The following is a 27,625-nucleotide window of genomic DNA, read 5'->3' on the forward strand; positions in this document are numbered from 1 at the left end:
GCAAAATGTTTTTCTATTAAAATGTATGTCATAATTATTATTATTATTATTATTTTAATAAACTATAATATGTTAGTATATCGCTCAGTGTTAAATCGTATACAAATATTTATTATTATTATTATTATTATTATCATTATGGTAAGTCACGACGGTGCGTACCTGTAACCGTCATAGTCCACGATGACCATTATTTCCGGGTAAATGGCGTATGGCGCTTCCCGCTTGGCGATCGATCTTTTCCGCCTGCTCCTCGGCAACGCGTCTGGTTCCATTAGCGCTGTAAACGAAAGGATTTTGGAGTTGCCGCCAATAAAATACCATTATAAGTAATAATTGTTGAGGTACACCTGCACCGTGGTCCCGGGCGTCATCTTACCGTAATCTCCGGCAGTCCGGTCAGATTCGGGATTCCTCCTGTACACCACGTGTTTGTGATGCGCCACGAACTTTTGTGACTTCAGAGGGAAACCCTGGTTGGACACCTCGTTGTCGCCGTCTCGGAGCTCTTGGTCCATGAACATCTCGTCGTCGGGGGTCGAAGACTGTACGTGTCTTCTGTACACGGCTGGGACGGGCTTCACCACCAAATGATCTCCAATGGTACCCTCCTGAAAACCAACCGGATGTGAGATTAATACGAAAATCCCGATTTCTTTTTTTTCCAAAAACAGTCTACTATCGATCGATTGAACCCGAGTTACCGCAATCTGCAGTTAATTATTTATACATCGCAGTATATTAGTTTCGGCATCGGATACGATCATGTCCGCGGAAACCGGTTAGACAAATAGACTATAATTTAATATTATTTTCACGCGACAAACCGTAATATATTATGTTATTTAGATTCACGTATGTACGACGATACAATATATTGATTTATGCCGGAAACATGTATCGGGTGATATTTTTTTCCCGCCCACCTCGACAGCCTTACGATTCTGAGAAAGTCGCTTTGAGTCCCGAATCTCCAAAAAATAATAATTTAGTGCAATGGCATATTAGCGCGGACATCATACCCCTGCGACGACATCTTCTGCAGCTTTGAGCGTGTAAAAGAATACCTCTGTATACCTATACGACTAACCATAGACATCTAACGAATTTTACGTTTACCGAGCGGCCAGCTGTTCGATGAATGTGTATGCGTGGAACGTATATCATTATTATACTATCGACGAGTGCGGTGATATCAAATAGATTTACAGATATGAATATCATGTCTTAATATATAAAAAAAACCGGTGTTTATTTGACTCGGCGATTGTATAATTATTATAATGTGAAAGACTGTTCTGATTAACGTTGTACATCTCGACAAAATATTATATCGCAATAGAGAAATATTGAATTATAATTTCATAGGTTAAATCATATTAATAATAATGCAAATCTCGTGCGCGTCTCGTGTAAGTAAATAAAAATGTAAACGAATTAATAGTTAATATTATATTATGAATTCAAAATCAATACGACATGTTGTGTATAATAATGTACCTAAACGCGGTTTAAAAATTATAAAACCTCTTACATAGGTGTACACTGTACATGTTTTAATCAGACAATTTTATAGCGAATTAAAACATATCGATTCCCCATATTAACGAAGTTTCCTAGCTATAGTGGTTTTTGGCAAACTATATTATAATACATATTCAAAGTTCATTAAAATTAATATAAATTCGTATACACATTAAAAAAGACCATTCGATTTTATTGCGTTTATGTTAGCTCTAACGAAATAATGTTATAAGTAAATAACTTATTTAATATCTACTAAGCGTCTTAAAGTACGAGAATAATAAATTAATAATAATGACGTGTCTTATAAAGTCTGGCATTGCGATGCAATTAAACAACAATAGGTCGAGTTCTTAGAAAAATAAAATAATGATTTCTTTTCTGAATTAAATTTCATTGAACACAATATAACTTAAAGCGTGTGCGTGTATAGATTATTGTAGTCTCTATTAGGTTTTGAACGATGTCAATGGCACAAGGTAAAGTAAATAATAATACCTAATAATAATACGATGATGATTTAGGTTTCAATGCAGAATAGACACGTCCCGCAATATTCCACAGTTCAAAAGACAAACAAAAAACAAAAATGCATAACTAAACAACAAAAGTAAACTCGTTATTATATTCACCGTGTAAACGTTTTGTCGGTATCTACTTCTCAATACGGCTATAATGTAATTTTATTCAATGGCGGCTGGTCGTTACGATTTACATTGCAAGCTCGTCGTAAAATAATAACGGCAATAAAAATATAGAATATACTATACGTGCGACCAGTGGTAAGCGACGAAGACAGCCCGGCGGCAGAAGTGTTAAGAATAAAAAATAAAAGTTAATAAAATCGGGATAGACGACGGGTAGGGCTAGTATAATATTGTATGCTATTTTAATTGTTGGTAATGGAAGGAACGTAAAATAAACATTATTACACTCGCCGTGCCTATGGTTAGAAAAAACAAACACGGACGGACGCTAAACGTTCGTTCAAATGTTGAAACAAAAATTAATTTTTGAGTCGGAGCCAAGCAACGAAAAAAATGAATTCGAAACACAAAGACCATGGTCTTAGCGCTCTTAGCGTTGTGCACATAAGCACCTATAGCGTCCACAACACGTACAATAATAATAATAACTATGCATTATAGTAACTAGTGTCTAGTACTAACCTACCTACTTAACAAAAAATATAACTCTTCTACTAGTCTTTGTGATGGTATTTTTCAAGCTTTACACTTTAAATTATTCATATTGAAGTTAAATTTGTTTATGAATGTGTTTTAAGTTTTTATTGATGAGTATTTGACATACGAGTATAAAGATAAGTAGAGTAATTCATCTAATTCTAATTCTTAAGATCTAATTCTTAGATATTCACCACATATACACAGGGTTATAAAAATCATCATACTTAATAACCGTGATGATGAATGAAACAATTTGTTCATTAATAGAGAGTGTACCATGAATATTATGAATAATTAATAATATTATAAAAATATTTACTTGGAAACACTAAATAATGAACATCAGAGTAACGAGCGTTAGCCGTTAAGTATATAAATAACGATCGCCTATTGGCTACCATCATCGTATGACACAATACTACACATAATATTATATTATTATACAACGATATTGCCGACATTTCGCGTATATATTATTAGCAAATATATTATACGCGTTAGTGACGTACGCGTGGTTATAGGTATGTCCTCTAATAAGCCTTGCGCTGTATTTGGAATACAATAAAACATACGGATTATAATATGTTTAATGTAATAAGTCTATAAAGTATAAATTATAATATACATAATAAGTATTTTATGGTATAATAAGCGCCCGTGTCAGATATATGTCAGATATATATATATGGCCGGCGGCAGACCGTCTTATGGTAGTGAACACCGAAACACCCCTAATCCGAGTTTCGAGACCGAATATAATAATTAACGTTTATATTATTGTGATAATAATAAATGAAAGTTAATGTATAAAGCTGATGGCCCTTGTCGCCGAAAGTTCAGTAAAAAAAAAAAAAAAATGAAATGTCATCGTATATACGAATATACAATATAAAATATCTGATATGACCCCAAAAATGAAATTAATTTAGTTCCGTGTCTTCCGAAAAATTTTACGAAAAATGCACAAAAAACTCTTAGAACTTTTACTTTGTCGTATTATTAAGATAATATCGCCGAGGTGAGTAAACAATCGAAATATTATTTTTCTTATTGAAAAAACATTAATTGTGTATGAATAACCATCATATAATGTTGCGTAATATGTAAATTGTGGTTGTGGTTTGTTCAGCGCAGCATTAATAGTTAGGTATCCTTTACCAATATCACACTTTTCAAATCAGAGCTGCTGCCGAAAACTACTGAGATGAAGTTATATAGAAACCCGTAGTCTGCTATGGATCTGAAACTTGGACATTGTCAGAAGTAGATGCCAACAGGTTAAAGATATTCGAAAGAAAAATACTAAAAAAATTAAGCAAATTTTAGAAAACAAAAATATAGTGAAACACATAAAATCATCCAGGATTAGGTGGTTGGTCATGTAGCAACTAAAAATAATTGATGGAACTAAAAGACAAGGACGCGTCCAAGGAGTAGATGGATAGAAGAAGTAAAGAAATAACAGATGGATATATATAGAAATGAGAAATGTTACGTGATTAGTGGAGAACAGTTGTTTTGGAAGCTAAAGGCAACTATATGAACCGAAGAGCTTATGAGTAGAAGGAGTAGTCATTGAGGACGTAGAGATTCTTCAAATTGTCCAAGACATTTTTTCAAACAATACAGTAGGCATACATATACCATTTATTCACCAAATATATATTTTTTTTGCTTGAATATATCAGATGTATATTCGTTATTTTACGAAAAAACGCTCAATAATTAACAATAATACAAGCCATACAAGGTATCATTTGGGTTTTTTTCTTGGGACACATCGTTGACTGTGGTCATGATATTATTGTTTGTTTTGCCTGTTACCTATACATTTTAATACCTACCGTTGTCGTTCATCTACGGCACTCGGCCGATAAATAAACAGGCATCTCAGACGTTTAAGGACGAAAAAATAACCTAAATAAATATATTATCATCGTTTTATAAATTATGTGTCCCGCGGATATTCGGGTCCGGTAATTTTGACTAGTTTTTTTGAAACGACTCAATGGCGCATCGTTGATATTGACCGCGCGTGCTGTCTGTAGGTGTCTATACAATTTAATGGGTTCGCTGCAGGTGTTAACGAATTAAAACGCTTATGTTTTGTAAACAAATTGTTATCTGATGAAAATTACAAGATATTTAAATGTATTATTGCCTAATAGGCACAACCATAACTGGTTATAAAATCGAAATATTTATTAAATTCTTTAATTAAAACTAATTATAATATTTTTTATGCGGTGGTATAAATAAGCGGTTTTACAAATATTGACAATATAACACCTACAGTATAAGTTATCATGTAATCATCATTCATTATTATTATTTAAATTATTGTATTTACCTATCGAAAACTTAATTCTTGGTTAAGAAATATATTATTTATACACCACATGCAATAAGTAACAATCATGTATAGGTAAGTAAATTAATATTAATCAAAAGTTTTTTTCTCAGAAAAAAATATTTAAAAAAAACGTCACGATGATAATATGTTTTCATTGCAATAATGGTTTTCACAAGAAAAGAAAGAGTAGGTTGTTTTGTTAAGTTTCCGTGGGAATATAAAACAAAATTAAAATTAAATATTTTAAAATGTTATCCATAGTATATATTTCAAGGTAAACATTTTTTCTGGACATACATTAATACAGTTTTTTATTGTTGGTGAATTGGTGGATGCATGAAAATGAAAAGTATACTTAAACAATATTTAAAATTTAATAAAATCATGATAGGTTATATAGCTGGTAACAAAAATTTTTCGCGAAGACTATGTAGAGAAATAAAAAAATCAATTAAAATTATGACTGTGTAATGCGCATTATAACTGAAATAATAAATTAGACACCTAGATGCATATATACCTTTATATGTACAATTTAAAAGTATAGACTGTTTAAAAATGTATGAACCATTATGCAGTGTGGGGGAAATTTTTTTAAATATGATGATTTTCGTCATTTTAAATCGAACAGTCTTATATTTTATGCTTAATATTATAATATAGATACTTGTGGTCCGTTTTACTTTAAAAAAATCCATGTTGGTATTTTAATATATTGGTATATATAAACATTTTTAACATGTTTTACAGTTATGGTCGTATATGTGGAAGATATCGCATTAAACGATTTTGGCTTGTATATATATAAATACATAATGATATATTTATAGTTACGTAAGCATGCGTATTCCTCCGCTCTACAAACGTTTAAAAAAATTAAGTAGATATAATATTATATACTATATACACGTACGTTATATCCGCCATTATTATAAATATTCTTACAGATTACCGAATAAAAGTTTGAATTTTACATTTATAGAAAACGATATCCCGTTGACTTAGAAAACGCACATGTCCGTATTCGCCTTCGATTTTTCGATTAATTTCTCTATTGTCTTATACGATATAATATATTATAAATCCAAAATGGTAATCGGTACTATTACGTCAGTCTATGCGTTAAAGTCTCCCGCTCGCTTTATTGCTGTTCGCTCGTATAGATTATAATAATAAAATATCATAGTATTATATTATATTAAAGATCATATTACTGTATTTTAGCAGTCTTATTATATTTTATATATACCATTATTTTATCACATTTGTGTTTACAATATAGATGCATATAAGTAAAACAATAGGTTTGAATTCAAAACGATTTTCTGCATACATAATATACCTGTACATAAATAATATTATTATTATGCATAGGTAGTAGGTACGTATATATATGATACAATGCCATTTGAATATCACCGTGTTTACAAGACAGAATCTGTTTTCATTTTCATTTTTCTGAGCTCTCTGATCGACATAGATGAATTATCGTTCGTACATTCGTACCTATTATATATAATATTATACCTTTACAATCTACATATCTACACGCCGGCGAGACATGGTCGACGTTCCACATAATTTATGCTCAACAACTAATTGAATTTCTAGGAAAACCTAAATACAGCGTTCAGACTCATATATAGGTATGTATAATATATATAATAATATTATATAACACAACATATATATAGTATAATATATGTATAGGTAACCTCGTGTCACATAGGTTTACGCATAGGATGGGCGGCAGAAAAGTAGACTCGGCATCTGAATATTATTGTTTTCTGCTCAAACCTTGAGCCGGCGCGCGGCGCATTATTATAAATAACATAATGAATTGAAAAATTGTCGACGTGCATATACTTGAACGTCACCAAAATTGTATATTGTATGCGTACGCAAGTGCGTTACTTACAGCATTATTATGATATTCGTGATATTATGGCTAAGCTAGGTAGGTACAACCTATATATAAGTACCTACCTATGTACAATATAATATTTAATATTATTGATTGTTTTTTGGATTTTTAGCCGATTTACATCCGTCTGCACTTCTGCAGTCAGATCTGCAAACGACTACGACATTAGACAAAATATTGTGTAACCTCGTCTAGGGGTCAGACACCACGCGTAACCGGAACGAATTCAATGTCCAATCACTCCAATCCACCGTACGATGCGAACAATCCGTAATCTTATTATATTATGTACCGTCGCGCCCGTGTTCGATATTAGCGGGCGATTTACAACAATACGACGCGACGATTCGCTGTCGTGGGATCCGTCGCAAGTCCGAATCAGTCCCGGCGGCGATTTCACAGGTCTGACCATCTATGAAATATGATGATGTGTATATACCATCGTATTATAATTAAAAGTATATTATTGTCTCGTTGTTCCATTTATATTTTTTTTATTGTTATGATCGAAATCGGGTTGCGCAACAGCTCCCGAAGAATAATAATCTTTATAATGATAATAATAAATTTTTTTCAATTACATATATTGTTCAATGACCCAATATCGTAACTACTGTAGTGCGCGCTGTTCATGCCAATTCATTAATCAAAGAAGAAGACTGAGTGAGAAAAACCGTTCCACGTTTATATATATTATACCTACGTCCAAATGACCTTATTTCGTCGCCTCGTTGTGCATAATATAATATATATAAATATTATACAATATTTAAGGCACGCGTTATTTACACATTATTTTCTATTAACTTATAATCATATAAAATGCATTAAATGAAGACGCATTGACCGTCGTGTTTATCAACGTAGCGGTTTAGCAGCCCTTCGGTTTGCATTGTAGATTGCAACGATGACGACGACCCGTCTCGTGGCCTAGCTGTCGGTTCATTATATTGTGTGTAATATTACTATCGACTGACGACTATTATAATAACGTCGTTATATTATTGTATTATATGTTTTGACTCGACCTTGTCATTCGGTGAGATGTGACAGACTTACCATAAGAATCGTTCCGTCCTCGTGGTCGTTGTGTAAGATGACCGCCGCCCGTTTACCGACGTCCTGATACGGCACTCCGATGTGTTCCTGCAAAAGACAAACGAAAAAACTCGTTAAAAAACAACAAATAAACTATAGGTAGACGTATAATAAGGGAATATATGATAATTATATAATACATATAATGTACAACAACGTAACAACATAAAAGAATCAAATTATCGTAGACAGATACGCTGTGTATTTTGTTCTCTCCTCTTAACAACGATACCTTTGTATTATATATGGTTAGGAATATAGGGCCGTAATATAGGTATAGGCCGTAAATCGGAATAAGTAAAATATGTAATAGCATTGATTATTATAGGTATAGGGTATATAACCACCATCATTATACAGTGATAGACGATCGGTTGGTCAAAGTCAACTCCACCTCAATATCGTAAATACAATTTATCGCCAGGAGTTGGCGATAAGATGACCATATCAAACCCACTATTGGATTTTAAAATTATTGCTCATATCATAATCATTACCATAAGAAGCTTATAATATCAAAATAATATTAAGCATTGATATTTAATTAAAAATATTACATTTTATTTTTATTGAATTAGGATGTTTTCTATTGAGTATTTAACGAAATTTTCATACTTATTGTTAAGCTTCATTTTGAGATTTATGATTAAAAATACCAATCTCTATTATATAATTAGCAATATTAAATCTATTATTACTATATAATTTATTTAATTATAAGTTATGCTGTACTTTTAAATTAGTTTACATTTATGAGGCATGTTCAGAGTTGTGTAAAGATCGTTTTTCGGGTTTAGAAATACATAATAGGTAATGAGAAAAATATATAATTGATTTTATCAATGAGAATTATTTAATTTTTTCGTCTTTGTTATTTGAAAATACATAATACAGATATATGGCAGGGAGTGGTGCAAGGTGTGTGCGTCAGCTACGTCATCATAGGTCTCCTAAAAATAAAGCTCTGGCGATACTACTGAGGCTGTGACGACTGCGTAGGAAGTGTCAAACAATCATTACGATGGTTCTGATTTTATAGATACAATATGATATTGTGTTATAATAATATAAGTGTACACTTGTGGTATTAATGACATAATAATTGACCGTGGCGAAGTGTTTTTTTGTTCAGAAATACTGCAATTTCTCGATGCAAGTTTTGTTGATTTTGGTATGAGAGTCAATCCATTTCACACTGAATAGTCACATTGAATTACGTAATGTATAAAATATGATCATCATTTAACGGGAATTATAAATTATAACGCATAATTCTATGAACCTATAATTTTTATAGATCATCCGGATCATTGTCCATCGTCCACAAGAGGTTGGTAGTTATGAAATGAGTTATGTGATTATTTACGAATTTTTCAAACACATGGCAAATCTCAAAATATATATTTAAGCTCTCAACCTATTATACGACTGATCTATTTTATATCGTTAATTGTTAATTCCGTAATATGGTTTATAAATATTGAATATGTTATAATATAAGCCACGGTGTCTGAAACACGGGTGTAATGTATATATATAAGCAAACATTACGACTTCAGGTTAGGTGTTGAGCGAGTTCTCTCTCCCTAATTTGTTCTCTGATCAATCATAATGATTTAATAGGTATTTGATGTGAGTAGGTAATAAATACATAAATGAAAACAACTCTAGCGGTTTTGGGCCCCGAGCAGTTACATAATAATGTTATATATAATAATATATATAGAGGTACACCTTGTATTTTGTACGTTTCCATTATATTATTATCTATACACCCGAACTCTTTGTACGGGATACGTATTTATATATTATATTATTATAAATTATTAACGACTGCAAATTGCAATATTATAGCATTATGTAACACACGCGCGTGTGCGCAGAATGAGCGTGTTGGTTTTATTCGGTAATTGTATTATTACATTTCACGGGAGACGGGAGAAATCACGTGTATAGTATAGGTATATATTATATCGTGTACATTTAAAATTCGTATTGGCCGTTAAAAAGACCACCACACCTCTTCTCGAGTGATAAACTCTTGTGTGGGTGTTTATTCTTACGTAACGCGCTTGTGTGTGAAATGCGCATAAGTGTGCAGGAACTATAATGATAAAACGCGTCCATACGCGTATATACACAATAACAATTTTTTATTTGAATATTCATATCGGTTATTGTATAGGATAGATATTTATGTATTATTTTGTTCAACATACGTGGATGAATGAGCGTGGATTAATAGTGTTTAAAAAATCGAACAGTTTCACTGATTCATAACGTGTCACACAATGTGTATATTATATTACTTATACATGAATTTACATTATAATCTATAGCTATACTTATATATTTTGTGTTCGCTTAAACAAGTCTTGGTGGACCCATTAATAGGTAGGCACCTCCTATGCGGAAATCGTAGCAAACGCGACCACTGCGGGACGTTGACAATAAGATAGATCTCATCTAGTCTTAGGTTTTACAGTTTTCAGTATACCCATGACTTATGTAGGTACCTACTATAAGAATTAATATGCATGTCTTATAGGATACGAAATGTAGATACATTATGTTATTTGTACAGATAAGGATTTCGGTAACAATAAGTTGGCAATTAAAGATTCAAAATGAAATATTGATACCGAACATTTATAATTCAAAGTTCTTAGAAAAATATTTTACATACTTATTATCAGTTATAAATGTAACAAAATTGTGTAAACACATAGAAAAATCTCCACTGGCTCAATTTTAAGAACTGAAAATTCAAGAAAAAAATGTTAAAATTTCTCCAAAAGTCTATGGTTAGAAAAATCTTATACGGTGTTTAGCACACAGATAGCATATATTTTGTCTTGCATAATATATTAAAGTTACGTCGAATGCATTAGGGGTTGTTGTCGATCGCATGATAATGTATAATACATATATAAATGTATAATATATTCCACTTATAGTAGTAGCAACGAATCATTTATATCGTTTCATAATACCCGTTAAGCTGGTCTGCAGCTGGCGAAAGAAAAAAAATATCCAATAACCTATGCAAAAATTAGCTTATTGACGAGCACACTTATATGCAAGTAATACTTGTCATCGTTATAATGTGAGACTTGAATATTTGAAACGTAGCCAAAATCATTGCGTCCCGACGGTGGAGAGTATAATTTAATTTATTAAAATAATATCATCATCCTTTTTTTTCATTTTAACTTGTCGGTAAAATGCCTTACATAGTTAACACAAGAAAACGTATACACTTTCACCACCGGATTAACCATATTTTGTTTTTTCTGCTACGCGAGGATCGCATAGTGTTCTTATAAAATAAAAAAATCATTTTATACATCTACCTACCTCACCAAAATAAATTATTATTGTATTCTTCAGAATATTCATTATCCCACTCCCCGGTAAATTTTTGAGTTTTTGATGAAATGTTTTTATACAATTTTAAGTATTTACTTTATTTTCTAATACATGACTATTATTTTAATTTTATATGATCGTTTTGAAATTTAAAATTCAAAATTTATAAATACCAGATAAAATATAAAATAATTTGTTTTTAAATTATTATAATATTACATATATTGCTTTTATTCATCGTTCTAAAAATGTGCAGAAAAAACACAAAAGTTGACCAGAACAATGCTAATAGTGAGTTCATAGCTATAAAATAATCACCTGTGTAATTTTATTTTAGTTCATAATGATGAATGGCCGCGAAGAGTAAAGGTATTGTCAATGTTTTATTCATTTAGTATTTAGCCATGTGTGTGTCTTAATTCATTATCTGACGTTTCCATTATTATTATTATTATTGAATAGTAACCTCGAGGAGTGACATCACAATACATAGATAACACTACACATAAACAAACATTAATTGTATATACTAACACACACGCACAAAGCCGTCACCCACACTTCGTTTTAGTTAGGGTAAAAACAGGAAACCCCGACGATAAGCGTTATCGTTTACGGGCAAAAAGTTTGAAACCGGTTCGAACTTCGAAGACAGCGTTCTAGCACATGTATGATTGCAACGAAGAGGTAATAACAAAAAAAAATTAAATCGAAAGCGGATTAAATAAATTTCAATGTTTCCAAATACCTAGGTACTCGTTAGGTGTGGGGCTATTGAATGATACATATTACCAAGACAAATATACAATTATAGTTTGCACATAACACAAAATAATTTGCATATATTATTTAGATATACCAACAACCTATATATAATTGGTCTGCGTGAATACAGCTGATGTTCATCAATAATTATTATTTTAGAAGTATTAAAATTAGAAATATATAACATTTATGTTTATTTTATTAAATAGTTTTTACAAACAACTTTGGTTACGTTTATTATTGACTTTAATACGATGCTTGCTATCTACTGCCTTGTAGTAATAATTAATATAATAATCAATGGATAATATCGGTAATAAACGAAAATATTCATCAGGAATATATGCTATGTAATAATTTAAAATCTTATCAAAACATTTAAAATTTACTTTGAATTTGACATGACATTACATGATAGTTTCCACTATCGATGCACATTATTCACCATTTCTAGATTCAAATAACTTAGTTTGTATATCAAAATAATAATGTTATGTAATTACTAATTATTATTTGCACATGTATAGGTACACTAAGTACATTATAGGACTATCGTCGAAGATTATCGATTTGTATACAAACGTACCGAAACTTAACGAATTTAGTAAAATTAGGATACCTCCTGAGCATGCCAAACATTCTTTAACGTTCAAATTATTCGTCATAATATTGATTAGTAGTCGTAGTAAAAACAGAGGAATTAAAGTAAGTTGAAATTAAGTTTTCACTGTCAAAATTATTTAGTATAAAAGTATAAAAGTATTTAATCAATAATAGGTGTACAACTGTACAACCGATATAACTCATAAAATCACTACGATGACGTAGATAATACCTTGTACTTATAATAGGTACCGATTACGTTTTAATACGTCAAATCGTAAATAGTAAATACAATAAAATATTTAAATGCGTCGTGAAGCATTTTTGGAATACGAATTGTCGATTAAAAAGGGAGGGAAATAGGGTCTTCTCCAAAATCTAACACATATAACTCATATTTACAGGATGCCCATATTGCGTTACTCTCCGTATACACATAGCTGGTCTGCTGGTGTACTTATAGTTGAATATAATTCATATTTCTGGTTATTTTTTTTATTGTGAGTAATCTATGAACTATAATTATCGCATTTATCAGTGAGACTATACCAACCACCGACTACATAGTACTCTACCAAATACTGGGATACAGTCACTATTATATATATTTATTATATCATGGCCGGAATTTTCAAAGTTAAACAAAACTTATCTCTAAATGCCATGTTAAATCGTTTATATTATTTTGTTTGTTTCTAGTAGGTACTTCATTATATGGAAGAGTCAGGGAGGTCCGCATGCAAGTTGTATTCATTTTTTTGGCCCTTTATTGAGGAGTTCTTATTAAAAATACATTATGACAGAGCGTACATAATTCCGTAATCTACCTACTGCAAATGTCTACAGCCAAATACCAACAGGTACTCGAATCATCAATGAGAGTGTAATATTAAGTGGACTAAGCCATAAAATAACAAAATTTAATAATATTATGATGTTTTGTTAAATATTGACGATGACTTACGTCGTTCGGTAGTTCGGTGTAGTGCACCGTGTCCGTGGTGGAGTTGTGATGTGCTGTCCAAGCACGCAACTTGTCGCCCGCAAAAAGGCGATCCGACGGCTCCAGCTGCAAGTCGTGGTGTTCTCCGAATGCCTTCAGTCGAACCTTGTGCGCGCCGTCCGCATCCCGTTTGGCGATCGAGTGCAGACTGATGACCTCGTAAACGGGCACTGTCAACAAAATACTGGATGTTAACATCTATAAATCTATTATTATTCTTTAAAATTCGTACACTACGCATTGACTGCGTTTGGCAATTAGCGTCATCATTTAGGCCGGAGATAAGATTTATGATAACTTAAAATTTTAAAATTTTTGTTGTAGACACTAGATATAGGTAATAATCTGCTCTCTGTTAATAAATAAATACGAATTTATTGATTTTTTTTCCCGATTATTCGCTGTTAATTATTAATATGTATGGCCTCCAGTATGATGGTGAAAAGTGTCTCTCTTGCATAGTTACAACCCTATTGAAGTTTGAATGATAAAAAGTCTGTATGATGGCCAATTACGCGTAGTTAAAAAACAATAAATAATTAAATAGGCAACATAGTAACTTCATACCCATCGATTTACATTTGTTGTTTAAATTTTAAACGTTAAATGTGTAAATAACATTGTAGAAAACAATTAAATCAGTCAAATGGTATGAAGTTAAGTACCCTAGATGTATGTTACTATATGTATACTGCATTATATATAGTATCATATACGTTATACAATGTCATGGGGTGCAGACTACAGAACGTTGACCGGTGTCGCTGTTAACGGAACATTCAGCATTACAGTATTGGCACCTACGCAAACACCCACATAAGCACAACACACTCGTGTAATAGACACTCCTGTTGTAGAGGAGTGTACCTATACGACGCGAAGAAGAGGAAGAAATGTCACGTAAAATAATATCAAGTGTAGCAGATACATTGCTCCATGGTAGTACCTAGCTATACTTATAGTGTCTCTTGTAACCGAAGGTTATCTGTTTGCAGCAGGTATATTATATGGTATAGATCTTCTTTGGTTTACATCAGGAATGTATTTTTCTGGATGAATTGTGTAGGCAGTGTATTGCCCTGTTCGTTATGAAAATTAGAATAATTATACTCCATCAAGCAAACTAGAATGCCCCAAGTTCAACAGCTCCAGACAAATTCTCGGAACTCACTCACTATATAGTCACTACGGTACAAGCATTTGGAGTGGAAAACTCGGGAAATATCTTCAAATTTTTAAAAAGACATAGGTCTATCGAAGTTACTTTAAGACAATATTTATTGTCAATTCCCTCCAAATGTTCAATATAATGAACCTCCATATAGACTTGAAATTATTGTACAAATTGTGATAAAATAATGTGATTTTATTTGTAAAACCTTTAAACTAATGACCTCAGTTGTTGAACCTTAACCAAAAAAAAAATATATATATATATATATATATGCTCTGTACTTGTGTCATAAAAATCACGAAATAATTTTCAAGATTAGAAAACATACGAATATACGATGGGAACATTGGTTATATTTTGATCATCTGTGCGAAATATAAAAGAATATGACTTACAATAACTGGTTATAGTTAGTACTTAATAACTACAACACGAAGTGGGATAATCGATTCGTGTCTTTTGCCCAGTTTGCCCACATATCGTAGTAATTAGAATAAAATAAAAATGTCTATGTGGGAGTTAGTGTTGCTGTTAAATGAAAATATGTCCCCGTTTGAAATAATCCTATTAATATGTGTGCCTTTGAATAGTAGTTATAACGATTTTCCCTTTATCCGCTCAGTGCCTCAGTATATTGTAATATTCCGTTAGTATTACAACTAGTGTAAACCAGAGCGGTATATTTTAAATTTACAATATTTAATAAACTTTAGCAGCTATTACTGCTATAATGCTTCCGGAAACATATTGGGCGATTAACACTTAATGCTTGTAATGCCGTTTGAATAGTGTATATCTAGTATCTATTGAAATATAGGTGCCTACTTATTGTAATAAGTACTAATAACGTATGTATGGTAAGTGGTGATAGTGTTGTAACAGCTATATATTAACTATACACGAATAGCGTAGGTTAATTGAAATTAAGTAAATAATATTTGAATATACGAGATAGGATTATACCTTCTGAATGATGTTCCACGTGAAATAAGGTCCTCAGGCCATCCACGTCCATGTGCTCGTGTAACTGAAATCAAAAACAAAATGCTTATTATTTGAATATAGGTACCTACGAATAACATTGATATCGTATTTTAATCGTCTGTTTGTAAGATACTCGTTTTGGCCGGAATCCCTGTAATACCGATTAGCGATTAGTGGGTACACTCAATAAGGCCGAGGTATAAACGCTTAGATTCACGGTCCAGTGTAACGATCGATATAGGTGCTCAAAATATCAGAATCCAAGATAGATCAGTGCACGTATAATATATACTTATCACATACGTATTCTGACCGGGTGTCTGGTTCCACGACCGACTTGACACGAGGACACAGTCACCCTTACAAATTTCCGCTCTATACAAACGGCATGATACCTACGAGTTTAAACGCCTGGTAATGTGGAGTTGCGATTGTGTAACGCTTGGCGGAGATAATACGATTACATACACTAATTTAATGCATCCGATTCGAAAGAGAAACAAATGTAAAAATCACTATTTCTGTGAGTGTTTACGCGTAGGTATATATTATATACACGACAAACGAGTTTCTTTATTTCTGGTAGAAATTTCTGCTACCACTTAAGAAAACGTCAACTTTAAAAGTATAACTCATGCGGGTGTGAACCAAGAACATTTTAACAGCGGGTACTCAAAAAAAAAAAATTGGTTACACTTTATTATTTTAGATTACGCCTGAACACGCATACCTCCCCTCTCCTGAATCACCTGGTATAAGTTGTGAAGTTTTGCTTATTATAGACAATAATACTAAGTTAAATCTACATATAGTATGTAGACTCTGGAAAATCCCTATGAACTTAGCATCGCCCGTTTAAAAAACTTGACAACAGACATCAAGTCGAAAAATATTTTAACATTTAATCATCTACAATAATAGGGTATATTGAATAAAAAACGCATCCGAATATTATTACAATATAATATTATGTGATCGAGTTTTCCGACTGTGTGGTGCGGTGCATATATATCACGATGAGTCTCTTAACGAAACCCGCCGGACAATCGGCCATCAGACATTCGGACCGCGTGTACAATAATGCGTCATTAAAATATATATTACTTCTATAGTTCTATAGGTAGAGTTGTAGAGTACAGGACGCCATGCATGTACACACGTGTATATACAATGCGTCATCGTCAGTGCATTTATATATGTATGCAGCGATATATAGGTTCGTTAGCCCCAACGACAGCCCATTGTTTAGGGTGGATATCTGTTGCCGCCGCCGTCGCATTATACGGTCGACAAACTACACGGAATAATAATATTATTATATTTGTTATCATGATAACACAAAAAACCAGGACAATGAGAAAAGCATTTTTTCGTTCAGCTGCAGCGGAGTGACGGATTACGGCCGAAAACGCAGAGACCGGCCTCGTCCCGTATAGAAGGTCGAGATGCCGGCTGTGGGTGACGTCGTCCCGTGTCCATGTCTATAATCAGACTGTGCCAGTTAGTGTGTAGTAAGTGTATTAGGACGTATATAGGTACTGCGCATACGGAGCGGGAGCTCAAGGACCTAAACAAACTGATAAAATAATATAATGAATTCATCATAATATTGTGATGTGCAGCCCGCTGCAGAAGAGCTGATAACAATATAGGACCCCGACTCGTATGGCGACCGCAAGGATTTTCGTCTACCTTGAGAAACGTATCTTATTAGCGTGTGCATGTCTTTTATTGTATTTAGTCGCGTATATTACGCCAACGACACCGCAGAAAGCGCAAACGCGCCCACATGGTCTCGGGATATATATATATATACGACAACGATTCGGATCATTAACCGTTCGGTGAAAGTTTGGCACCACGAATTAAAAAAAAAAAAATGTCAATATTAAAAGTCGATCATACCGACCAATTTTATGGAAATCCATATATTGTTATTAAACACTCTCATTGTCTTACGGCCGAAGACGTTATAACGACCAGGTATACGGACAAACACCGATCGATGGTATCAAACATACAATATCATGCACACGTACGCAGTTCTTAAGTAACATAATTGCCACATTTTGGAATAATATAACACGTCAATTGTTATTATTTTTTTTTTCAAAGTCTTTTATGAATTAATTTTATAGATAATAATCGTGAATTGTAACCAAACAAGGCCTTCAATTATCATAAATCATCTTCCGTGTAGAATTGCATTAAAAAAACAAATATAATTTGAGGTTAAAACTTTATATTATTATGTATTAATTATTTATATTGTTCTTGTAATTTAAGGCTGATACGTAAAGTGAATAACAGACGTGAAAAACTATCAAAATATCAGCATATTATTTTGAATAGATTTAACGTTTTTCACAGTGCGAGAAAGAGACACCACCGTGGCATATTAATCTGCAGATGGACGTATAGGTTGATTTTCTTTAGCCAATCGGTGTATACATACCGAAGGTATTTACGTATTTTACATAAACCCGATCACCCGAAACTATCTAAAACAATAACGATTAATAGTAATTACTATTATTATTTATGAGGTATTAAACGGCCGACGTATAGTCGATTATTACGTCGATTTAGGACACACAGTCGTGGTGGACCTATTATATTGCACAGGCTATTGCCGGGGTAACGGACGAGAAACGAAATGGAAAATAATTTTTGTAATATCGCCAACGACGGTAAAAACTACGATTGGTTTTTCAGTACCTCCATGTACAGTATTATTACTATGGAGTGACGAGGATAACGTGGCGTGCGCACACAATCCTTGAAACAATAAAGCAATCGACCGAGATGGTGTCAATGTGGTGGCAGTGCCACGGGAGGCCGTCAATCGTGACAAAACGATCGACGACGATTTACCGCAACGTTGGAATTTTGTTTCGTTTCGAATATTATTGTTCGCGCGTCGCGTGTCCCGATCGAGACTTGCGGGTTTGGCAACATAATCATTTTACCGACCGATATATACAATAATATATATCACAAAATGATATATTGTGATTATTATAGTTATTAGATTGGAATTGGTTTTTTTTTTCGTTTTCGCCAATATAATACAATATACTGCGAAGTCGCGAGTCACGACCGCTGCGGGTGTACCTAAAGGTACCCATATAATATTATGTACAGAGGCACACAATATAATGTACGCGTGTTATATATTATGGCGTATGTATACGATAAATGTGCCGGGTTTGATGCAATCGCCCTGGCCGCTTATAACGACCAGGTACGCGGCGGGCCCAGTTTCGTTTTTGACGTCGTGTGTTTTATACCCGTATTATACCTGTATATAATAATATAATATTATGTATTATAATATGCGTTATAATAAAATATCTCGATCGAATCGGTTGCGATTACGTCGCTGTACGATTTATACTTTATATTATATAGGTACCTATACCGCCACGCGTGCGTATAATGATAATATTATTATCATGCGTACCTATTCCAAAGTAGTTCACTATTTCCACTTGCGTAAAAAACCCGATCGGCGGCACACGCGTATCGTTAGCCTGCAGTTGGCGGTAAAAGAGTACAACACACACACACACACACACCTAATATCACGACAGGCGGTGACGGTATATACATAAATGATATGGTAAAAAGCGTTGTTGTACGATGTACATTGTACATAATATGATATTTTAGTATACATATAGTCAGACACCTGCGGCGCGATATGAACCAATTTCTGTAATACGAACTAGGTAGTTGTCGTTTTCGTTCGATTGGTATAATATAATATTATAAAAACATGCATCACATAAACGCGTTTCCTATGGTGACCTGTTACCATAGTGGGGTGGAAAGAAGGGATGAATCATGAATGAGATGACCGATGCCCCGTGTAATCGCAACTACGCACGCGTATAGCATAATGCCTATTATATGCCTTGTCACCCAGGTCAGCGTTTATGAAATCGAGTCAAATTTTGATCGATTTTTAAAACGTTTTTCTCGGTTGTATGTTATATATTGTTATACACGTAAAATAAAACAATATATAAAGCTATATAATATATAATTTTTTAAAGCTCGGAAATATGGAACAGTATATAAAAGTAAGACACTTTTGTATTAAAAAGTTTTAATTGCGATAATAGATTATAGGTATGCCTGAAAAATTGTGTGCTAGATGATATTCGTATTTTTAATCACAACCTGTAATCATGAATATTTATATAGTCGTTTAGGAATTTTAAGAAAATCTCAAACGTCAATAGCGACATACAAATCTAAAAATCTGAATCGAATTTCAAAAATATTTACCTAATAGATAACTATATCACAAGACCCACAATTTTGAATAATACCAACCGCAACGCAAAATCCGATAACCGCTCTGACTGAAAATAAAATGGCGCAGAGACTTCTTGTCTTAACTATACATACGTATAGGTATACCTAATAATAAAATAAATGACAGATAAAATACTGAAAACAATACCATCAACTGTCCACGAAATAATAAATCCAACGTTTTTAACATACAAAACAATAATAATAATAATAATAATAACGTATAACTAATATTTAGTAGTATAAAATGATGCAATTTTTGTAATTACCGTGTTGGCAAATATTTGCGACGCGAATGCTGTGATGCTGATGAAACTCCATGTCGATAGTATTACCATGGCGGCAATTCGAGGCCGGACCCGCGGGTGGTGGGTGTTGGGGTTGCGGGCGCGTTACAGACGTCTTCCGTGGTCGCCGGTCATCCGGGATAAACGGGCACCGCTGTCGTCGCCAGGCTGCAAATTACAAACGAAATACTATATTATTGTACAGTATCACGAGTTACGACCAAACGAGAGTGTCACACACGCTTATGCACACGCTGTACGTAAATAATTGTCGTTGTACAATGGCCGCGACATTAAAATATTCGCTGCAGCTGTTGCGCACGTCGCGCGGAAGGAAGTATGTCTGATATGGTACTGTTTGTGGTGTATAATTTAAAGACGATCGGCGCGTGAAGTTAACTATTTATATTATTTTAGCACACAACGTCTATAATAGTAAGTGCGATATCGCGCGGCGCGGTAGAAATATGTCTGTGCCTACATACTACATGTACCTGCACCTACCTGTGCATTATAGTCGAACGATAACGCTAATTTTTCCGCGTGTAATTGGACGGGTTTGAGTATAATTTCATAACGTATACTATGCGACTACCGCGTCTATTATACTGTCTGCATCTGTATTGTTTATGATATTATATAATGTTATGTATGTGCGGTAAAAACATATTATATTATTATAACCGGAAGAAGAGTTTCGCGTACGTCCTATCGCTTGCAGTAAAGGTGTGCGTATGCGTTATACACACACACACACACACACACACACACACATATATGAGTATAACAAGGCGTATAATCGCAATCATAAATATGGATGGATATTATATTCCACGCTTCGTGCACACACATACACACGCGGATATAAGTTTATTCGTTTCCATTCGCTATAGATATTCAGATATTCTCCTATTGCTCACGCGATAGGTGTAATTGTTGTTGGTATAATTTTCTGTACACAAGTGTTGCACACTTTCGCTTTCCGGATGCTGAAAAGTGTATTTTAGTTTGACACGCTGACCGACCTGTAGTGGGTGAGATCGTTATACGTTCGTATAGAGACAATCCGTTTGCTCTACACAGGGATGAGATATTTTGATTACCTGCATATTATACGGTATTTGATGGAGGTTATATTTTGCGTAAAGAATTCAAATATAAAGGCAAAACAATCGAGTGTTCTAGGAACGACGGAAAAAAATCCATAAAGCAACGAGGGACCCACAAATATTGACCTCATGACCAAACGACAAACGATTTAAAAAATGACGAATTACGATTCTTCATAAGTTCCAGATTCTTAATCCGATGTTTTGATATTGAATAAAACGAAATATTTACAATATGAAGATAGATAAGATGTATGCGCGTAAACAACGAATTTTCCGCCATGGCATTATGCAATATTGTTTAATATCTAAGATCCGGAGCAAGAGCGCGTGAAAATCTCAGTTTTGTACACTACGCAATAAGTTTCCAATCCTAGCATCATCGTCAAAACGTAACCCATTATTATTTATAATATAAAATACAATAAAACAACTGTTCCAGATGGATAAAAAGAGAATCCCATTCAAAAAAGGGAAAACAATTATTTGGACCGGAGATCGTTTTAATTGTCACTACTCAATACTTCTTTGGGATTAGTTGCAAAGTTCCTCATCCCTTCGAAATATCAACTACAATACCATACTCCGCATACTCGATATATTTGTTGTAAATTAATTTGATACAATTTTTTTTTGTCACTCTTTATAATAACCTATGAGTTTATACATTTAAATTTGCATATAATTTTGTGTAGGATGCACGAATACAAGTTCGTCTGAATGCACTACCAAACAAAATAGGACTGGGATAGGACGGTTAACTTCGCATTCTATTTATATTCTTAACTTCGATTTCAGTTATTAAAACCCAGATGAATGTTAACCAGGAAAAACTTGCAAGTGCAATAACTGAAATCACTGTAAACACCACAACATAACAATAAATTATTATGTTATGGTGTTCGCTGTACTGTTTTATTATGATAACACAATATTATTTGGCAATGATTTTTCTTTCTTAATTTATACGTCACGACGATACCATTCACCCATGCCATATACTTACTATTATATATTTGCACAAAAACATTGTGTGTGAATATTGAGTACTTACACATTATGTTGTACACTAACGAGTACCGGTAATAAATAATTATGTGCAACTATGAAAATATATTAAAATAATAATGTTAGTGTACGATTTTCGACAAGAAACCGCGGCGTTCCAAATGCGCACATTACTATATTTATCTACGTAAAACGATCAGAAATCCTTACTACGGTCCCGCGTACTTACCTTATATGGTTAATACTACTAATGCTCGGCAAAGACGTTTCGAAAAGCGTTCGCCTTGTAAGAAAAATCAGTAATTATAAGAACGGGATGTTATTATTATTAAAGCGTATCAAATTAAAATATGCTTTGTGGTATATATATTATACGTACACACACATGCATATATATAAATACGGATTTCGTTTTAAAACCGGCTACCGCTCTGTGCAGCGCGTGTACTCGATAAACATAATAATAATATGATATGGAAACAATGACTCGTAAAGGACAATGAACAGATAATAGGCACTTTATACGATATATATTATTACACACGTATAGGCTTCGGGTAGATACTTCATAATTTTTCGAATACATACCACGCCATATATAATAGGATCTTCACACACAAATGCATACACGTTTCAAGGGCGTACGTATAATTATCACAATTTTTATCATACCGCACACACACACCGGCTATGTGACGTAATGACTAATACCTAATGATAACCCAGTCCAATATCTATATAATTATGACTATCGTATAAACACATAATATCTGTCATTTCAAAACTGGAACCCATTATGTTCTAGTGAAACTTCACCGTTATATCCGTGGTCAGTGCATGGGACCCGTTAAGAAATTATTTAAGTACCTTCTACCTACATGATTTTTTGCTGGTTTTGTACCTATAATGCCTGACATACACAGTTTTCTCAATTGTCCATTTGTTATTTTCTGGACGTCGGTATACGGCGTGGATATTACCGTCCATCACTTGACATGGCGGGAAACGAGACTGAATTTGTAGTTGACTTTAGCGAGTCACTCGAATGAAAATTCAGTATTCGGACGCGGTCGGAGACTTCGGACTGTTCAACGGGCTTTCGAATCGAACCGCGATGGCCGGAAAACTATTATTTCTGACATAGGTACCTGTATTCATATATTATACTGATATACTTGCTAGCTGTTCCAGTGATTCTATAAAGGCTCAACGAACTCGGCTAGACCCACGACCAGCGCGGCACCTTCCAATCGTAACTTAACAATTATTTTCATATTAATATACTATATATATATGTATACGAATTCGGTAGCCAAAATCGACGACAGTGTGATGTGCACACACATATAATACAATAATAATAATAATAGTAACGATATACAGCAGCTGCACCGGTATTCGTATTATAGTACATCCGTCGCCATCGTCGGTCTGCCGCTGCTGCTGCTGCTGGCACGGCACCAAAACGCAAAAGTGCAAAACCAATACCGCCGTACGTTTACGATACGTACCTACCTGTATATACGATAAAATTATAAACGACGATCTGCCGACGTTGTAATATTATTCTCTTGGACTAGGTCCAAACCCGCAGACGTGTATTTTTCGTTTAACACGCTCTGTCGGGATCCCGTGCGCCGCAACGTTCGCCCGGCCGTCCGCTCGACCTTCCGTCCTTCTCCGATGTCTGCAGCACCAGCCGCGCACGGCGACTTAAACGTTTGTGTATGTACGCGATGTACACGACACACGCGATATACCCACAACACGACTTATAATACACCCATGTACGTCATGCATATACAAGACGAAATTATGGTTTTTGCGTCGCCGGGCAAAACGAATCGTCGGCGGACAAATTGCGTACCCGCCGTTGTATCTGCTGTAAAATATTGTGCGAGTTTGCGCGTACGGCCGTTAGTGCCCGCACGTGGTCCACAACTGTTGTACGACGATGTTAATATAATCATATTATCGTTCGATCGAAATAATTTTTACATTATTGCTATAATATGGTCCCTCTGACGTCTGAAGTATTTTTCGTATGGATTTTATTTTTTTTCGTGTCGTCCTCTTCTATACTTTTCCGTGAGTGATGTGTACGGTACCCACGAGCCTATTTATAATACACCTTATGATATTATGTAACTCGAAGACGCTTCGCGAACTAAGACTAGGACAGACACAGTGCGGACACCCTGTATACACGTGACCGTCACGATATAATTCGGATTACAGGCCTCCATCGGCGAGGGGTTCTTGTGCGTCGCCTCTCATTCCAGACGAAAGCCTGCCCCGTAAAAACGACAAAGGTGAGTGTCTATTATATTAATGGCCCGCGAATATCGACATTAAAATAATAATAATACTACGATGGACTAGTTTTCCATGAGGTTTTTTCGAAACCGTTCGATCGTCGGAGAGCACAAAAGGTGTTTCCATTTCCATTTCAGACTATATCATCATACGCATTAACTGTAGGCGGTGTCTCAGTGTCCGTGAGCCCCATTTACAATTTTCCTCCCGTATAATATATATATATATATATTTATCAATAGTAATTTATAAATTACTTAATCACCTCCGGTCTCATTGTATACGTTTTCGGACGATAAATGCTTTCATTAGCAGTAACAATAGTGTTGTGGATCGACGGTACTTATATATTATACATGTGTATATTATGTTTAGGTATATATAGACCAGCAATTACGGCTGCAACGAACGGAAAATGTGTTCCGTTGGCAAATGGTGAAAATATTATTACCGACTGATTAGTCGTGTTTAACAAAAATAAAAATAAAAATTTCAATTTATTGTGATTTATATTCCAAACAAAGAAAATCTTTCACCGTCTGACCGCCAACATTACATTTGATTGTCCGTCTCGATGTAAGAAATGTTAAGACATACCATTATACTTGAAAATAAAAGTACCTATCGTTTGAAAACATCGTTATAATATTATCATTTTGTGAATCGTACATTTTAACGAAAATTAACTAAACGTCAAAAAACGAATCTCGAATAACCCTCGTGTATAACGTTACATGTTAATCTATCACAGCCATCGAAAACTACGACAGGTTTCGTCGAGATTTTACTAAGAGTTTATTAATTTATTACATTTTTGTGGCTCGATGACGGTCAGAAATGGCGTATTAATTAATTTAAAAATTGGTAAAAAAATGTAACAATATTCAAATCACATAGGTACTGCATTACCCACTTAAACTTTCTAATTAAATCAGCCAGTTTATTCTTACACAAAAATGGATCTCAGAGTTTTACTTTTATTATATTATTATATCCCTACTGTAGATTGTGTACGACGTGAAAGTTTGTGTGTGCGTTTTTTAAGTGTAGTTTGCGGTGTAGGTACCTATATTTATAATATTGCATTAACTACGTTCGAAATTCGATAAATTATAATATAAATATACATTAAAATTTTTTTTTAACTCGATACTAATTAGTTTATATAGCCATTATTATTGTGTCAATATATAAAAAAAAACGCATCTTATTGGCAATAGTCGGACCGCAAGAAATCCTCTCGTGATGTAGCCGCTATTATCATCACGAACGAGTCGAATAAATGAACAAAAAATAACGATTAACTGCCAGTGCGTGTGTACTACCAACGATTACCTATATACATATTATATATATATATATAAAGTAGGTACCTATTATAAATACGTGTTGTTATGTGTTGCTTAACGTTTAACTATATTATCAAATTGGTCAAGGAATCGCCGGCGAGGTGATTCGCTCGTCAATTATTACTATTATTATTATTATATTAAAATGCAAGTATTGCGATGTATTATCAATTGCTGTATAATCGACTTATAGTAATATCATTGGTACATATAGTATAATTGAAGACCATCAATTTAAAATTGAAAAAATTGAATTTTATCTTATTAACTTTATATATATATATAAAATACGGCTTTACATGAACTTTTTTTTTTATTAATTAGACTATACCAGGTATATAGTATGCCCATATAATATTATAAGTTAATTAATTTGAAAGTTAGTAACTCTAGACTTCGTGATACATAATATTGATATTTTAATGTAGTTATTCGATATAATATAGCTATAATGGCCTCCCATTTACCGTAATTTACAAAAAAAAAGTTAAAAAATATATATCATTATATAGGTTGCGTAGCATGGAAAATATAATTTTCGTTAGTACTAACTACTCTATAAGTAAAATAATTTTTACGGTAGACAAATACAGTTAAGACACTTAAAAATATGTTCATTATTTATAACAATAAGTACCCCGGAAAGAAGATCTAGTTGGATTATTTTTTAAATGCGGAATATCGTTAAGGATATATTATACCAACTTATGCAATGCGTGTATTTGTTATATTAACATATTACACGAAAATAGATGAATACGATTAATCATAGAAGTTGTTTTGATTATTTTCTCATAAATAACAATTTATCGATGTATTATGTACCTATGACGCGTAACTGCGTAAGTGTACAATACGTATTATGTAAGTCTTATATACAGTCACCAATATAGATATTTAAATGATTTATTTTATTCTTGCAGCGTCAACTTGACGTATATGAATGTAATACCTTATAATATGTACCTATTGTACCTACACTACCTACGTACCTATAACGTTTTATTTTTTTTTTCAGGAAATTGAATATGTCCTACTACCAACAATATTGTATGTAATAATATCATATCGTGTGGACACCGCGGTATGAATCTCTGTCAGCGTCGAGTGTGAGTTGCTGATCAAGTGGCGTATTTTACAAAAACGATGTCGAAATGACATTATTGTTATATTTTTTTGTACGATTGGATAATATAATGCGATATAATTTCAACCCGCGGACTGCACGTGTGATACGGATAAACGATCT

General features: G+C 33.5%; 1 protein-coding gene across 2 annotated transcripts in view; it reads right to left on the minus strand.

Annotated features, from left to right (window-relative positions):
- LOC111032641 (A disintegrin and metalloproteinase with thrombospondin motifs 1) overlaps positions 1–27,625 on the minus strand; it is a 49,517-nt gene that overhangs the window by 10,252 nt on the left and 11,640 nt on the right. For both annotated transcript variants that reach the window (XM_022313041.1, XM_022313042.1), the window contains exons 2-7: positions 20,577–20,762; positions 15,964–16,027; positions 13,788–13,996; positions 8,048–8,134; positions 380–611; positions 163–280 (exon numbers count right to left, since the gene is read on the minus strand). In XM_022313041.1, coding sequence (XP_022168733.1) covers positions 163–280; positions 380–611; positions 8,048–8,134; positions 13,788–13,996; positions 15,964–16,027; positions 20,577–20,645 — 779 coding nt within the window. In that variant the 5' untranslated portion in view covers positions 20,646–20,762. The remainder of the gene's footprint in view (positions 1–162; positions 281–379; positions 612–8,047; positions 8,135–13,787; positions 13,997–15,963; positions 16,028–20,576; positions 20,763–27,625) is intronic.

The sequence above is a fragment of the Myzus persicae genome, unplaced genomic scaffold, assembly GCF_001856785.1.
Source record: "Myzus persicae strain clone G006 unplaced genomic scaffold, MPER_G0061.0, whole genome shotgun sequence".
Lineage (NCBI taxonomy): Eukaryota > Metazoa > Arthropoda > Insecta > Hemiptera > Aphididae > Myzus > Myzus persicae.